Source organism: Sarcophilus harrisii, chromosome 1 (assembly GCF_902635505.1).
Source record: "Sarcophilus harrisii chromosome 1, mSarHar1.11, whole genome shotgun sequence".
Taxonomy (NCBI): domain Eukaryota; kingdom Metazoa; phylum Chordata; class Mammalia; order Dasyuromorphia; family Dasyuridae; genus Sarcophilus; species Sarcophilus harrisii.
This window is the reverse complement of record NC_045426.1, coordinates 220,187,794-220,203,756: the sequence shown is the minus strand read 5'-3', so window position 1 is coordinate 220,203,756 and position 15,963 is coordinate 220,187,794. Positions and strand designations below refer to the sequence as shown.

At 30.5% G+C, this 15,963-nt stretch overlaps 1 protein-coding gene across 4 annotated transcripts in view; it reads left to right on the top strand.

Annotated features, from left to right (window-relative positions):
• PRPSAP2 (phosphoribosyl pyrophosphate synthetase associated protein 2) overlaps positions 1–15,963 on the top strand; it is a 55,931-nt gene that overhangs the window by 16,907 nt on the left and 23,061 nt on the right. For all 4 annotated transcript variants that reach the window (XM_012542670.3, XM_031937624.1, XM_031937630.1 and 1 more), the window contains exons 5-8: positions 2,785–2,851; positions 7,351–7,523; positions 9,020–9,135; positions 13,213–13,268. In XM_012542670.3, coding sequence (XP_012398124.1) covers positions 2,785–2,851; positions 7,351–7,523; positions 9,020–9,135; positions 13,213–13,268 — 412 coding nt within the window. The remainder of the gene's footprint in view (positions 1–2,784; positions 2,852–7,350; positions 7,524–9,019; positions 9,136–13,212; positions 13,269–15,963) is intronic.

Genomic DNA, 15,963 nt, shown 5'->3' with positions numbered 1-15,963 from the left:
GACTAACAACTAGGAAATGGCACATAAAATCTTGATTGCTTACTGATACTTAAGCTTATAAGGGAAACAGAGTTAAAATGAGGTAATAACTGCTTCTTTAAAAATAGTTTTATCACCAAAACACCCTCTGTCAGGTAGGTAAATACAATAATAATCATAAGAAAGCCATAAACTTCAATAATTAGTTTGATACAAATAAAGTATGTATTTATAGAAGAAAAAATGTTTTTTCTTTATATTTTCACCTGTTTTTAGACCTTTCTGTATAATGAATATGTATGTTCTAATTGCTTCTTTGTTCTTCATCCCTTCATATAGGTTTTTCTTTGTGTATTATTTCATATTTGTTGCTTTGTAACATAATAATATTCCATTTCAGTGATATAACACAGTTTAACCATATATATTAATAGTAAGACTCAAAATCTCTTTCCAATTTTTACTTCAATGTGGAATTTTCTCCTGGTTATACAAATCATTCACTTAGTAATTTATAGTCTTATAGAATTGCTTGGAACACTGGAAACGGGAAAGGAATAAGCATTTATATTGTTGTTCAGTTATTTTTTATTCGTAGCTGATTCTTTGCCACCTCATTTGGAGTTCTTTTGACAGAGATACTGGAGTAGTTTATTACTGTCTTCTCCAGCTCATTTTATAGATAAGGAAATTGAGGCAGTCAAGTTACTTGCCCAAGGTCACACAGCTAGTAAATGACTGTGACTGGATTTGAACTGGAAAAAAAAAGAGTCTTTTTTATTTTAGGCTTGATACTATCCATTGTACCACCTAACTGCTCCAAATATTTATATAGCATCTACCTGTATGCCAGGCACTATGCTTAGTGAGATTTAACTAATATACCAATTGATCTTCACAACAACCCTTTGAGGTAGTTATCCTCATTTTGTAGGTAAATAAAGTGAAACAAACAAACAAAAAAGATGACCTGACTTGTCCAGGGTCACACAACAAAGTGTTTTAGGATAGTCTTCTTGATCCCAGGCCCAGTGCTCCATTCTCTATACCATCTAAGTTATCCTTGATGACAAAGTGATTGTTTGAGAGACAGAATTTGAATCTTGATAGTTATATGTCATGCTTCCTTTTACTTTTATATGTAGAAATTTTCTTCTCCCTGAAATATCTCAATTTATGGCTGTGATATCACTTTATTAATAAGTCTGCTACGTTTTAGAATAATGTTGTGTTATACTGCCTTCCATAAGATTGTATCAAATCATAATGTAGTGGTATATTAGAATTTGTGTATTTTTCCTCCACAACTCTACTGGCATTGATTTTTTTTTTTTAATTGTCATTTTAAAAGGTATGTTAATCTGGAAGTTATTTTAGTTTGTGTTTGTGGTTCTAGTTTGTGTCTTGAGTCCTCCTTACTCTTGATGTTATTAGCTGCCATGGAGTTAATTCATCTTTATGCAAATTACTTGCCAAGTATAATCGCTTTCTTGATTGCTGTCTTCATTGCCAGTTGGATATATTCATATTGATGTCCAATAGTCATCCTAAACTTATCATATTCAAAACATAACTCACTGTTTTTCCTCCTAAACTCTCTCCTCTTCCTAAAATCCACGACTGTATTGGGAGTACCACTGTCCTTCAAGTCACCAAAATTTCCTACCTCAAAATCATTCTTGATTCTTCCTCTCAACATCCCTATTCAGTCAGTTAACATATTTTACTGATTATACCATGACTAGTTGTGGTCTGCTGGTTTAGATACATTTTAACATTCACTTGGAATATTGCAATAGCCTCCTGAAAAAGCTTCTCAATTGGTTTTTCTACTTTATCGTTAGTTTCCCCTCTCCAATCCATCCTCCATAATACTGCCAAATTGATGTTCCCAAAGACTGGCTAGCTTCTAAGCCTCCTGTTTTTAGCATTTAAAGACCTTCAGAGTCTTGCCCCAGGCTTGCCTTTAAAATGTTTTTCCTAGTTTATGAATTAAACAGTCATCAACAAACATACAGATAACAAAAGATTTGTTTGTGAAACAATGAATTTATCTCTTTTAGAATCACAAGGACCACAACTCTTGTTTACAGGATGTATGAGCTCTCTGAAATGTTCATTTTCATTTTATACATAGCATTATCAGTTATGTTATTTCTCCCCAGTAAATCATAAACTCCAGAATTATTTTTGTCTTTTTATCCCTAGGTCATAGCATAAACCACCTGGGCTTGAAAGTTGCTTATTCAGTGAATGAATACATTTAAACAAATTTTGAGGGATATTACAACTTGTATAACATATATAGTACCTTTGATAACACTTTATGAAATATTTGGTTTTTGCATCCTGAAGAATTTTGTCTTTTTCTATAATGTGGCTAGAACATTGTGATGTAATTAAATAATGGAGAGGAATTGCATGATTCCCTTTGTCAAAAGTGAAAAATCTTCTCTAAGGTGACGAATAATTGAGTTCTTTTTTTCCTTCTGAATGTAGGGGAAAAAAATAATTTAGGGATGAGGATTGGACTTTTGATTTCATTAATATAGGGGAACTCTTCTAGATAAAGAAATTTTCTGTAGGTCACATTGACACAGTTTGCAACACTTATACCTAGATTTTCATAAAAGTGTTAAGAGTTTTATGTTTATCCTCTTTGTTTTATATCAATACTGTGATAACTAAGCCTGTGAATCAGTTATTATATTTACAATTTTTGTATTGTATAATAGAGTAATCCTGAGAGTCTGTATTTTTGTATTTTAAAAAAATAATATTAGTTTTTTGTGTGTTTTTAATTAGAAACAAGAGTTCAAATTCAAGAATCTGTCAGAGGAAAAGATGTTTTTATCATCCAAACTATTTCAAAGTGAGTAACAACTGGCATACATGCTTTATTACTACTTTGGTTAGTGTTGCACAGTAATACTATAATAAGATTTGCGTCTTAGAAGAATTATGACTTCTTGTTTTAAGAAGTAGGGGAAAGAGATACTATTAAATACATTGATGTATTTGCATTAAAGGAGCTAACATGCATTCTTTTTGCTTTGTATTATAATTTTATGTAAATTTCTGTTTTTTAAATTTTTTAGTATGGAATTACTAGTTGGCTCAAGTATTTGGGGGCAATATTAATTTATAATGTAGCTTGCTAACATGTCTTAGAATAAAGCTAGAACCTTAAAAATAAGTAAAGTTGTTTTATTCTCTCTTCAAAAGCAAAAATGAAAGCAACTGATTTTCATTTAGAAGATTACAAAAGAATGTGCTGAAGCAGTTTATGTTTTATTTTGTTGCTGTTCTTGATTCTTGTTTTTTAATTATATCATCCCAAATATACTTAAGGATTATTTAATTCATTGTTGGATCTAATAGTTTGACTTTGGAGTGTAAATCTAGTATTTTGAAATACATATAGCATAGTTCATTTAATTTTGTTTTTTCCTTTTTTTGTTTTTCTCTGAATATACCCATGTATATGTCATAAAGTGCCTTTTCAAATGAATTTTGTTTATTCAAAACAGTGATTTAAACAAAAAGCCTCTTGTTTCTTTTTTTTTTTTTTTGCTTCAAGTTCTGAAAATTGGAGCATTTTATATACGAATGGGTATATATGTAATCTGCCAAGTAATGTTGAAAAAAATGTGAGAAATATATGTTTAAAATAATCTTTATTCCATTTAGACTTATTTTAAAATTTTACATGATTTTACATATTTAAGTATATAGTGAAATATTTATCATGACTTTTTTATCTTTGGGTAAAGTTTCAGATATTTTTTAATGTGTTAGGAATAAAGGTATCACAATATCCCTTGCTGGTTATCACATCCTCAAGAGACTCTTTGAAAATGGCTTGATCCTACCATAACCATAATATCCTTGGCAAAAGTTTTTACTTCTTCACTTTTATGGTAATGCAGATCAATAACTACCCATTTAGTTTATAAAAGGTTTTTAATCTCTTTTAGTAAGATTTAGGTTAAGAGGAAATTGTCAGGGAATGGATATCTTAAAACAGAATTTTACCTTTTTATGTTATGAACTCCTTTGGCAGTCTGGTGAAAACTATCAAAATACTTTAAAATTCAATTTAAATAAAAAATGCATAGGATTACAAAGAAAACTACATCTATTGAAATAGAGTTATCAAAATGTTTTTAAAAACTAGTTCATTGACCCCACTAGGGGATAGAGGAATTGAAGATTATTGTCTCTTTAGATTTTAAATTTCCTCTTTCATAGTCATTATCATAAAAATAAGGTGCCAAGTTGGTAGTGGGAATGGAATTCTCTATTTATGAGACTCTTCCATTTATGTAGCATTTGTGTTGTCATGTTAGTTGTTAAGATATATGGTATGGGCATGTACAGATGGAATAAAGAAAAGCTAATTAAGAGTGACAAAAACTAAAACAAAATAAATTAATTAAAAAAAAAAAAAAGAGCCAGATATCTTTGGAACAACTGGGATTAGAATAAAATCTTATGGTGTACAATCTGATGATTTCTCCTATGATTATGTTTTGATCATTACTTTGTATTTGTTAATATTTCCAAATCTTTCTAAATTTTTTCCAAATCTTTAAAATTTAAGTTTGTTCCACCATTCTGTTATTTTAGCTTTGCTTATGTTTTGATTAATATTTTGAAGTCGAAAATACCGTCTTTATACCCTTTAATTTTCTTAATTTATTTAATTTCTTGTTATCTTTTGTACTCTTTTTTTAAACTCTAACTCTAGTGCTCTAATATTGCTGTTAAATATATTCTCATCTTTAAGTCTTCCTTCTCTGAAAACTCACTTTGGGTCTCCTCAAAGTTAAGCAGGATTGCTATACAAAGGCTTTTTCCTTATGTTGCAGTATGTTCTTTACTGAATTTGAGTTCTTCTGCCTATTTCTTAACCTGTATCATTCTCTATTATGTAGTATTGTTTTTAAAAATTATTGCTATCTTTTTTTTTATATCAACATGGTTTGAAATCCCTTTTTCCATTAACTCAGCCATTTCATAAGACAAATAGTATTTTTTAAGACCAAAAAAAGGGAAAAAATCAGCACAACTGATCAAATACATTGCAAAAGTCTGAAAATATATATGGTGTGTAAAACCTGTGGATCTCCCACCTTTTCAAAGGGGGGTGGGTTGGGAGCATCCTTTCTTAGCTCTTCTTTTTTTTTTCTTTTAATAATATTTTATTTTTCCCAAAGGTAATTTTTAACATCACTTTTGCAAAACTTTGTGTTCCAAATTTTTTTTCTCCTGAAGCAATCCAATATAGGTTAAATATGTGCATTTCTAAACAAATTTCCATATTCGTCATTTAGCTCTTTTTTTGATTCATGTTTATTCTTTATCATTTTCAAAATTCATAATACATACATATATGTATATGTGGTTCCTTTTACATAGCTTTAGTCACTGTATAGTTTTTTGATTCTGCTTATTTTACTCAGCAACAGTTCATGTAGATCTTTCCATGTTTCTATGTATTTTTTGTAGCCTAATAATGTTGAATTGAACCACAATTTCTTTTGCATTTCTCCACTCAATAGGCATCTACTTCACAAAAGTGCTGTTAAAAATACTTTGCTGAAATAATGTTTTGGTCATGTATACTTATTATGTATCTAAGTTATATTTTAATATATTTAACATCTACTGGTCATCCTGCCATTTAGGGGAGGGGGTGGGGGGGTAAGAGGTGAAAAATTGGAACAAGAGGTTTGGCAATTGTTAATGCTGTAAAGTTACCCATGTATATATCCTGTAAATAAAAGGCTATTAAATTAAAAAAAAAAAAAATAAAAAAATAAAAATACTTTGCTGTATAAGCCCAGTAATGGACTCTCTAAGATTATGGACATTTTAATCCTTTTATTTGCATAATTCCAAATTCCTTTATAAAATGGCTGTATTGCTTCACAGCTATACCAAAAGTGCTTCAATATGTCACAGTTTTTTCCAACATTACTTATTTGCCATCTTTTGTCATCTCTGAAAAGTTGTAGGATATCGGGATAAAAGTTCAGAATTGTTTTGATTTGTATTTCTCTAGATAGTAATTTGGAGCGTTCTCAATATCTTGCAATTCTTCTTTTGATCCTTTACTATTAGGAAATGATAATTAGTCAGATGTATATTTATTATTACCATATTCTCTCAAGAATTGACTACTAGCTAGTCTTATGTATGTTTATTACTTGCTTATTTAGCTTGGATATGCAACCCTTAACAGAAATTTGATACAACGTTTTTGTTACCTATTTGACTACTACTTATCCTAGGTACATTAATTTTGTCTATGCAGAAACTTTTCAGCTTCATGTAAATAAAGTTGTGCGTTTTATCTTTTTAAATGTCATTTTCCCCTTTTTTTGGTTAAGAATATCACTTTTAGGAGATGTGGGAATACTGTGTGTAGTGCTATGAACTAGACCACTCCTCCATTCTGGAGAGCAATTTTATCCAGCAAAAACTGGTACTGGCCCAAGAAAGTGAAAGAAAAAGAAAAAGGACCAACTATACAGAAATATTTATAACAGCTTTTTTTGTGATAGCACAGAGTTGGAAAATGAGGGGATACCCTCATTTTCCTCATCTGTTGGGAAGTAATTGAACAAATTTGGGTTTGTGAATGCGATGGCATGTTATTGTGTTGTAAGAAATGATGAAGAGTATGGTTTCAAAAAAATCTAGGAAGAATTATATGAACTGATATAAAGTGAAGTGACCAGGAGAGCAGTCTGCACAATAGAACAACAATATTGTAAAAATAATCAACTGTGAAAGATTTAGTAGCTGATCAGTACAATTATCCACCACAACTCTAAAGTATTCATAATGTAAAATGTCATCTACCTCCAAATTAGAGAACTGATGAACTTTTTTTCCTTTGTTTTTCATCTTTTTTCCTTGAAATATGATTAATATATAGATATGTTTTACATAGTTTCATATGTGCAATGGTATCGTTATTTTTGCTCTCTCAATGGATGATGGAGTTTTGAGGGAGGCAGAAAATTTAGAACTAAAAATAAAAATAAACGAATAAAGAAATAAAATATATCTTCAACCCCTGTCTGTGAGAGTTATATGATCTGTTTCTCTTCTAGTATTTTCATCGTATGATCTTTAATCATATGTATTAGATGTTTTGTGAAATAGTATATAGTATTGGTCTAAGCCTATGCTTTTCAGCTTTTGTTTATTATGTTAGAATGTAAGTTCCAGAATAGTAATTTTTATAAGCACAATTTTGTGGATACTTTGTAACTGTGAAATATTAGTAAAGTTTTCTTGAATGTAGTTAAAACTGAGTTTTAACATATAAATAAGAAAACTACAAATCTTTTATTGTAGGGATGTGAATACCACAGTCATGGAACTCTTGATCATGGTGTATGCTTGTAAAACCTCTTGTGCCAAAAGCATTATTGGAGTGATTCCTTATTTTCCATATAGCAAGCAATGCAAGATGAGAAAAAGAGGCTCTATTGTTTCTAAGTTATTGGCTTCAATGATGTGCAAAGCTGGTAAGATCAATGAATGTTTATCATTCTGGAGGAGTGTGGATTTTTGTTGTTTTGTTTTTGTTCTATTTATTAGACATATGGACTTTATTGGAGAAAACAAAAGATAATAAGTCACATTAACACATTTCATAGTAATAAACAAAATTTTCAAAAAAGTGAATACAATTTAACATGCAAAATATAACATGCAGAGTTTTGCTTTTCTGACAACCTTAAAAAGCTCTATGGAAAAGAAAGGACAGACAATATTAATGTACTGAAAAAGACATATATTGATAAATCTTTTATTATTATTATTAAGGATTCTTTCCTTTTTATTTTTGAGTTTCAAATTCTCTCCTTTCTTTCCAGTCCTTCACTTCAGATTTTGCTAGATCTTGGAATTAATTAACTCAGAGTCTTGATTAGCCAGGCTAATGGATGGCAACATTCATAATTGCATAGTTGGCTTTTTTTCATTTCCTTTCCTATGTGTCCTATTTACAGAAGCTATTAAATGATATAATAGATAATTTGACTTCTATCTTTTCTCTTCGAATCAGTGCATTCAATGAGCATCTGTTTACTTGGCAGTAAAGGAAAGCTCAGAGGGTAGAAAGAACAAAAACATAACTTCAAAGCATTTTTTAATATCCTCATGTTATGTAGTTTTATTTTATTTCTCTTAAACCAGACTGTTTTTCCCTTTATCCCATTTTCTTCTGTTTCTTCTCACTCTTTTTTTATCCTGTCCCAAAAGTCTATTTTGCTTCTGATCACTGCTTCCATTAATCAGGTTCCTAAAAAATTCTATTAAAATGACACCTCAGACTTCTGCTGCCCCATTTTCCTTCCCCTATCTATTGGGTCCATGCTGTCTAGTGCTCCCAACTCCAATCCATGGTTATAAGAATGCTTTTCTCCCTCCCCATTCTCTTCCCCATGCTACCTACTTCCCTTCAACATCCTACCCTCCCATCCCCATGCCATCTGCCTCTTTATCCCTTTTACATTTATTGTTGTACCCTCTGTGCCTAAAGTGTGATTACAGCCTCACTTCTCACTACCATCATGAATTTTCCTAGCAAATACATAAAGAACTGCACATGTCTAACCCCTATTTCATAAATTATTAGTTAGGTTTCACTCTGCTAGGTGAATGCATATATTCTTCAAAGGAACACCTGGGAATAAGGTCTCTAATAATGGTTAGCAGTTTATATTTCATAATTGACCTTTGAAATGATGCTTAAATTATAGTTTTTTATGAAAACTAGTAGAGAATTTGTGTTGATTTGATTGTGTATTGAATTGAGTATTTTAGGGTGTTTTTTAATTTAAAAGAAAAGTCATCTTTTAGATAGATTAGATTTAGATAGATTTAAAAGAAAAATACTATCTAAAAGAAGAAAATATAATATGCTTAATAGTATTATACTTAAAATACAATCTTTCTCAATGTTAACACCATTTTAAGTGGTCAATTTGTGAGACATATATTTGCTTTATTTTCAAAGGTTTGACTCATCTCATCACCATGGATTTACATCAGAAAGAAATACAAGGTTTCTTCAATATTCCTGTTGATAATCTGAGAGCTTCTCCATTCTTATTACAGTACATTCAAGAAGAGGTGAGTTAGCCTAAATGTCATTATTCTTTTATAGTTAAAGAGTAATTTTCATCTTCTGTGGGTTATTAAATTCTGCCTATTGGAAGCAAAATATGACATGCCCTGTGGAGTACATTTCTGTTCTAAAGTTTTTCATTGAATTTACCTTTGTGACCTGATTCTTTTTTTAAGCATGCTAGATTTTATACATTTCATTGACAGTTTACTTTTTTCCCCCTGAGGCAACTGGGATTAAGTGACTTGCCTAGGGTCACACAACTAGGAAGTGTTAAGTGTCTGAGAACAGATTAGAACTCAGATCCAACTGACTTCAGGACTGGTACTCTATCCACTGCACCACCTAGCTGCCCCAAGTTTATTCTTTAGTTGTCATACTTTTTATTTTTATTTCTATGTGGGATTTTTAGGGTACATGTTTAAGACTACAGTTTTTCCACAAGTTTTTTATTTTAGGTAAAATCATTTAATTCTCAGGAATAGAAAATGTTTTTCCTCTTGAGAGTTAGTAACCTATAGAAAAAATTTAATGTAAATCTTCATAAATAAATAACAATTTAGATTTTTTGTTAGAGAAAGAAAAATAAATCTTTAAACTTTAATAATAAGGAGGGGAAATAAAATTAATACAACAAATAATAGAGACATTCTTTTTCTTTAGTATTGCCTAATAGTGGAGGGGAAAAGGAGGGTTACCAAAAAAATATATTGGGAGAGAGATGGACATATAAAGAAAATATATTAAAAATAGAGATGGAGATAGGTGAAAAACATAAAATATTAATTCAAATTTATATTGTGCTTTAAAGATTACAAAATATTTTCCTCACAAGTACCCTGTGAATTAGTACAGTTATTATCTCAGTTTTATAGATGTATGAGTAATCTGAGGCTCAAGAAGGAAAAAGTATTTGCCCAGGGTTATTGAACTTCTAGTAAGCATTAGTCAGGACTTGAACACAGATCTCCCGATACATCTTATTACTTGTTTTCTCTCAGATAGTTTCATAGAGCAGTATCATCTCCATCGTGTAGCCTTTTTGAGTCCCGCTACTAAGCATTTAAAACTTAAGTTGTGTTTTGGTAAATGGAAATAATCATATTTCTTGGTTTTTGCCCCTCTGAATCAGACAAAATTAAGTAGAGAGAGCTTATTCATAAATGGGAAAATGACCTCTCAAAATCCAGTTTTCTGAAGCAAGAAATATTTCTGCTATTTTATAGATTTCATGGCTATTATGCAGACTGTTTTCTGGATTAAAGTTGTTTTGTTTGTAGTGCTGAACCAAGATGTGACCAGAACTTAAATTTTTCTTTAATTGTTATAGGTTAAAAAGTTCCTGTTTCAAGGAGTTATAAATTAGGGGGATGATTGAAAAACTATTTTAAGATTTAATCTTGACTTAGAAACCATTTAATCTAACTATTAAATAGTGTTATAAAAGTTTTAGTGCAATTTTAAGTGACTAAGGCAGAGCACTTAAGATTTTTTGATCACCATAAACTTTATACAAATAGAGATGTTCCTAGAAATAGTTTGTCATATGACTCAGATTTTTCTGATAGTAATTTGAAAATTGTTTATAATTTCTAATTTTTATTTGACAGTGGTTTTTGTCTTAGTAAAATGATTATAAATAATCTCATACATGTAAGGCCATTAACTTGCTATTAGGTCCTAGAAGAGTTTAGTAATTTAGTAAGAAATATTGTGAATTTTTATAATAATTTCATTTTTTATTTTATTTATTAAATATTTATTAAAATATTTATCAACAATTACAAAATTGAAAATACATCTATTTAAATTTCTTTTTAAAAAGAAGATAGACATTGGTAGCTCACACTTAGTGATATGCTCCTTTTTAAATCATTGTAAAATGTTTAACATATTGTAATGCCAGAGAAACTGAGGTAAGATAGAGATTAAAGAGTATTTAATATTTTATTTGAAAGGGAGAGATTTACTGGGACCAAATGGATCCATGGTTTGGTCCCAGGACTGAATGAGATTATTGTCTCCAAGAATCCAGCAAACAATGTGAGTTCTCAATGACATATATATATATATATATACACATGACTCAGATACGGGGAATAGACTGAGGCAAGGGCAGAATCAGGGTGCTGAGAGCAGAATGGGACTCTGACAGTGGGGGATCTCTCTGACAGAGATGGGGCTGACATAATGGGGGGAAGTACCCTGGAGATGGGGAGAGGCTTCTTGGTAAGATGGTATGTGATATTCTGATAGCTTGGGATGGGGAGAGGCATTCTGATATTCTAAAATATAAGATCTTTTATTCATCAAATGTTCTGATTAAGAAGGAGGGGTGGTTTTGGAAACAGAGTCAGGATAATTAGGGAAACTGAATCAGGATAATAAAAGAGAACTGTGGCACAACAATATGTTGGGATTACTTGCTCTCTAGGGGAGGGGATGGGGAAAAGGGAGAGAGAAAAATTTAGAATACAAGGTTTTTGCAAGGGTGAATGTTGAAAACTATCTTTGCATATATTTTGAAATTAAAAAGATATTAATTTAAAAAATGAATAAAATCATTGTAAAAAATATTGAACATGCATTCATCCAACCAATTATATTTGCTTTTCAATTATTTACATGTAAATCCTTTAGTGAAGGAAATGTCAAAACTTTATTCATTCCCTTTTTATTCATCTCATTTCTTTGTTCCTACTTTTATCTTCATGTGGTTGTAGTTAATAGCTATTTTGGTCCTGTGGACTCTCTTGGATTTTATTATTTTGTTATCTTTCTAGATTTTCCTTGTCTATGCATGATTAGTGAAATATCACATTTAATGAAATTGTTCATATACATGTGTACCAAGATTTAGTACTTTTTTTTCAGAATATTAGAACAGTTGTCAGAATTTATACTTAAAGTTAAATGAGCGTTAAGAATTAGTATTATGTGCTGTAAAGTTACCCATGCATATATCCTGTAAATAAAAGGCTATTAAAAAAAAAAGAGTAAAAAAAAAACACTATAAAAAAAAAGAATTAGTATTATGTAAGATTAGTACATGCAGTTTTGACAGTTGTTAAAAGCATAAGAATCTTGCTTTAACTAAATGAATGCTTATATATTATAAAATGAGTTTAATTCATTTTGCTTCTTTTATGCTAGTTTAGTGCTTTGAGGAACTTTTATTCATTCTTGTGGCATCAGCCATGATCAGGGTAGAAATTTCAGAGTTTGGAAACTTTGAGTATAAAGTAGCATACAGAGAGAACAGTTTAAGCTAAACCAAGAAAAACTGACTATGAATAGGTTTGAGGACTGTTAATAGAATATTTCTTCTCTTACTTCCTCTGATTACACTTCTCCCCCTCAGCCTTTCACAATTGACCTGGATCTTTAGTCTTTCTGGGGACTTGCTTCTTTAGAGAATAATTTGGAGGGGGATGATAAGTAGGTACAAGTGAGTCTTCTCTTTCTTTCTGATTATCTTTGTTCTTAATCTCTCCTGACTCTTCTTCCCAGTTGCTATTTGATATAAATAAGGACCTTTTGTCTGTGGAATTCTTTGGTTGTCAGGATGCAAGAGAATTGTTAATTATTATAATGACCAGTTTCCTCTTAAAGCAAATAAGTGATTCTTACAGTGACTCATCTTTTCATGTTGCTTTTAAATTCTGAAATAATAGTAGAAAAGAACTAAATTCACAAAAATTGAATAGCAAAATAATTAGCAAAATGTCTTTTTTTTAATTTAGTGGGAAATTACTATGACTGGTTTAAAGTATTCTGATTAAATTTAGAGCAGCATTATTTTTTAATAATTCCATTTATCAGTCATTTTGTTACTCCTGAATTTGTAAATAATATATATTTTTTAAAGATGTTTTTAGATGCAAAACTTTTTTTTCAGGTAAAATTTTTCTTCATTTTCAAGAGAAAATCCATTGTAAATGTTTATACTCCTGAGACTACTTGGTGAAACTTTAAATAACAAAATATATCCTTTATTCATTTTTATCGATTGCTGATTTGTTAGCTTGAGTAGATCAATAATTGACACGGCAGTAAACAATGAAATTTGTTATTTGCCACAGATCCCAGATTACAGGAATGCAGTGATTGTAGCCAAATCACCAGCTTCAGCCAAGAGGTAGGTAGGATCTACTAATTTCTCTTAAGGAAGATATTAATAGTATTAATACAATGGTATGTTAATTACTTGAGATGAAATAAAATAATTAAATTTGTTGATTGACATTTAAAAAACTTTCAGTATATAGTTCATCTTCCTTTTTCTACAAGTTTCCAGGCCATTGATATGTTTATTTTCATCTCTTTTATAAATTTATTAATCTTTTAGTAAGTGTGACATAGTACAAAATTATGTTGTATTCTGTGTTTGGGAATTTTTGTGATTCTAGAGCGATTCTGCTCCTTAGTATGTCAGTATTATTTATCAGAGTTTATTATTCCCTCAATGTGTACAAGATTTGCAGGATTTCTTGAAGGGAAAAAAATTCCCCTAGCTATTTTTTGGGGTGGGGAACAAAAGGAAGCATGATGATATTTTTTGGTTTGATGAAGCTACCCAGATTTAATAAGCTCATCTGGACTAATTCTGACAGTTGTTTTGGGATAGCCTTGAAATAAAAAGGTGAATTTCATCAGTAATCTTTCTCATTTTTCAGTACTTTGGTTTTTGTGTTGTCTTGACATGTTTCTTTGATTCTTTTTTTCTTTTCTTGTTATAACAGAGGGCCTCCCATCTCTTTTTGAAAAATGATCTTGCTGTTCTTCTAACTTCAAGATGCCTTTACCTCAAGTAGAGGAATTTTGAGTTAATAATGTCTTTCCTCATTAATTAGACTCAAGCAGCAGTGGTTTCTGAGTCTTGGCATTGTTTATTTCATATGTCCCTTTCATTTGTGTTTCAGTGCAACTGTTCCTGTTCTTTCTGGGCTTGAATGATTCTTGGAAGTGTTTAATGCATTAGCAATGGCTACAATATCTTTAATAGTCATTTAGTGAGCTCTTTTAAAATCACAATTTTTTATGTTGGTGTTTTGTTTTGTTTTTTTTTTTTTTTGAGAAACATTTCATTCTTAAAACTATAGAATTAAAAATATAAGAAGAAAAATGAAATACTTAAATGTGACATGGCATCCAGCATTCTGCTTAAAAATAATTAACTAAAGTTGGAAAAACCAGCTTGATTCATCTAGTCAAAGTCAATTTTTTAGAGTCAGACCAGTGTTAATAGAAGTAAATAATCATTTACATAGTACTTAATATGTTCCAGGCATTATACTAAATGCTTTACAAATACTGTCTCATTTGAGTATTTGCAAAGCAACTACATTTATTATCTCCATTTTACAGTTGAGGTAAATGGAGATTGTGACTTGCCCACAGTCACACAGTTAAGTGATTCTGTATTTGATCCCAGATCTACATAACTCCAGACGTAGTGTTCTTTGTGGTGAGCTACACATGCATGTTCATTGCTGTAATAGAACAAAACTACATAAAAATTGTTTATCTCAAGTACTTTGCAAATAGTTTTATCTTACTGTTTAATGATCAGGAAGGCTCTAAACCTAGACATTTAAAACATTTTTAATATCTTGACTTTTAAAATATTTTTGCTTTAACTTGAATTAATTAGTAGAAATAGATCCAAAAATGAATATGTTTATATTATTAGAAGACATTGTACAGAAGAATGAGAAAATGAAGCATATGTGTACATGGGGGCTAGAGTTTTCTAATGATAATTCAAGTATCTTATAGTATTCATTTTCTGTTTAATCAAAGTATCTAACTTTATATTTTAATTTAGTAGTGGTATTACTGATACTAATGGTAGACAGTAACAAAAAATTGGAGAAAGAACTTACTATAATGATTTTTTTTAATGCTTTTAATTTTCTTATAGTTAAATGCTTCTTTTCTGCCATGGAATTTTACACATTATAATAGCATTTGTGATGGAGTGAAATTAAATAAGTCAAATTAATTTTTGCTCCTAACCATGTTTAGCTATTAAGTGCCAAAAGAGAGTTTCAGATCCTAAGGACATATTAAGATTCTAGTGTATGTTCACAAAATTACTTCAAATTATAAATAGTTGCGTATATTTCTGGCATCTTTCTGCTGCCTTCCCTCTCAAAATAGATTTCCTCATTACTCCTGAGAGCTTTGGTTATGACTTAATGAGAGTAACTCAAACTGTAAGGTTTACATAATATTTTCCTCTTCGTAATTTCCCAGATCAGCATGGTGTAGTGGAAAGAGTACTTGATTTGGAATCAGAGTTCCTAAGTTCACATTCTAGCTTTTGTTTTAACTACCTGTGTTAATTTTGGCAAATAATTTAGCCTCTGTAATGTTTCATTTCCTTACCTATAAAATGAGGGAGTTAGTTTATCATCATACTCATTAAAATATAGATTCTTTTCATCTTTTTTACTTTGATTCCCTCTGAGCACAAAAATAGAGCTTGCAAATAGGCTCATAAGATACTTGCTTCAAAATTATTGTGTAATATTAATAACAATTTCAGTTATTATAATTTTGTAAAGGCTTTTTCTTGGGGGGGAGGGGCAGGAGGATTATATTTCACTGCTGTCTTTGGATTAGGCTGGGAGCTGGATTTGAAATCCTGTTCCTTAGATCAGAGCCACATGGCTGATGCCTACTTTTTCACTCAGTGTACATGACATTTCTTTGATAAAAGATCAAACCCACCACCACCTCTGCCCCAGCTCAGGTATAGTTCCCTTCCTCAGTGGGTGGGATCTGTGTCCCAGCACTGGATAATGAATAGCATTCCATTTATTGGCATA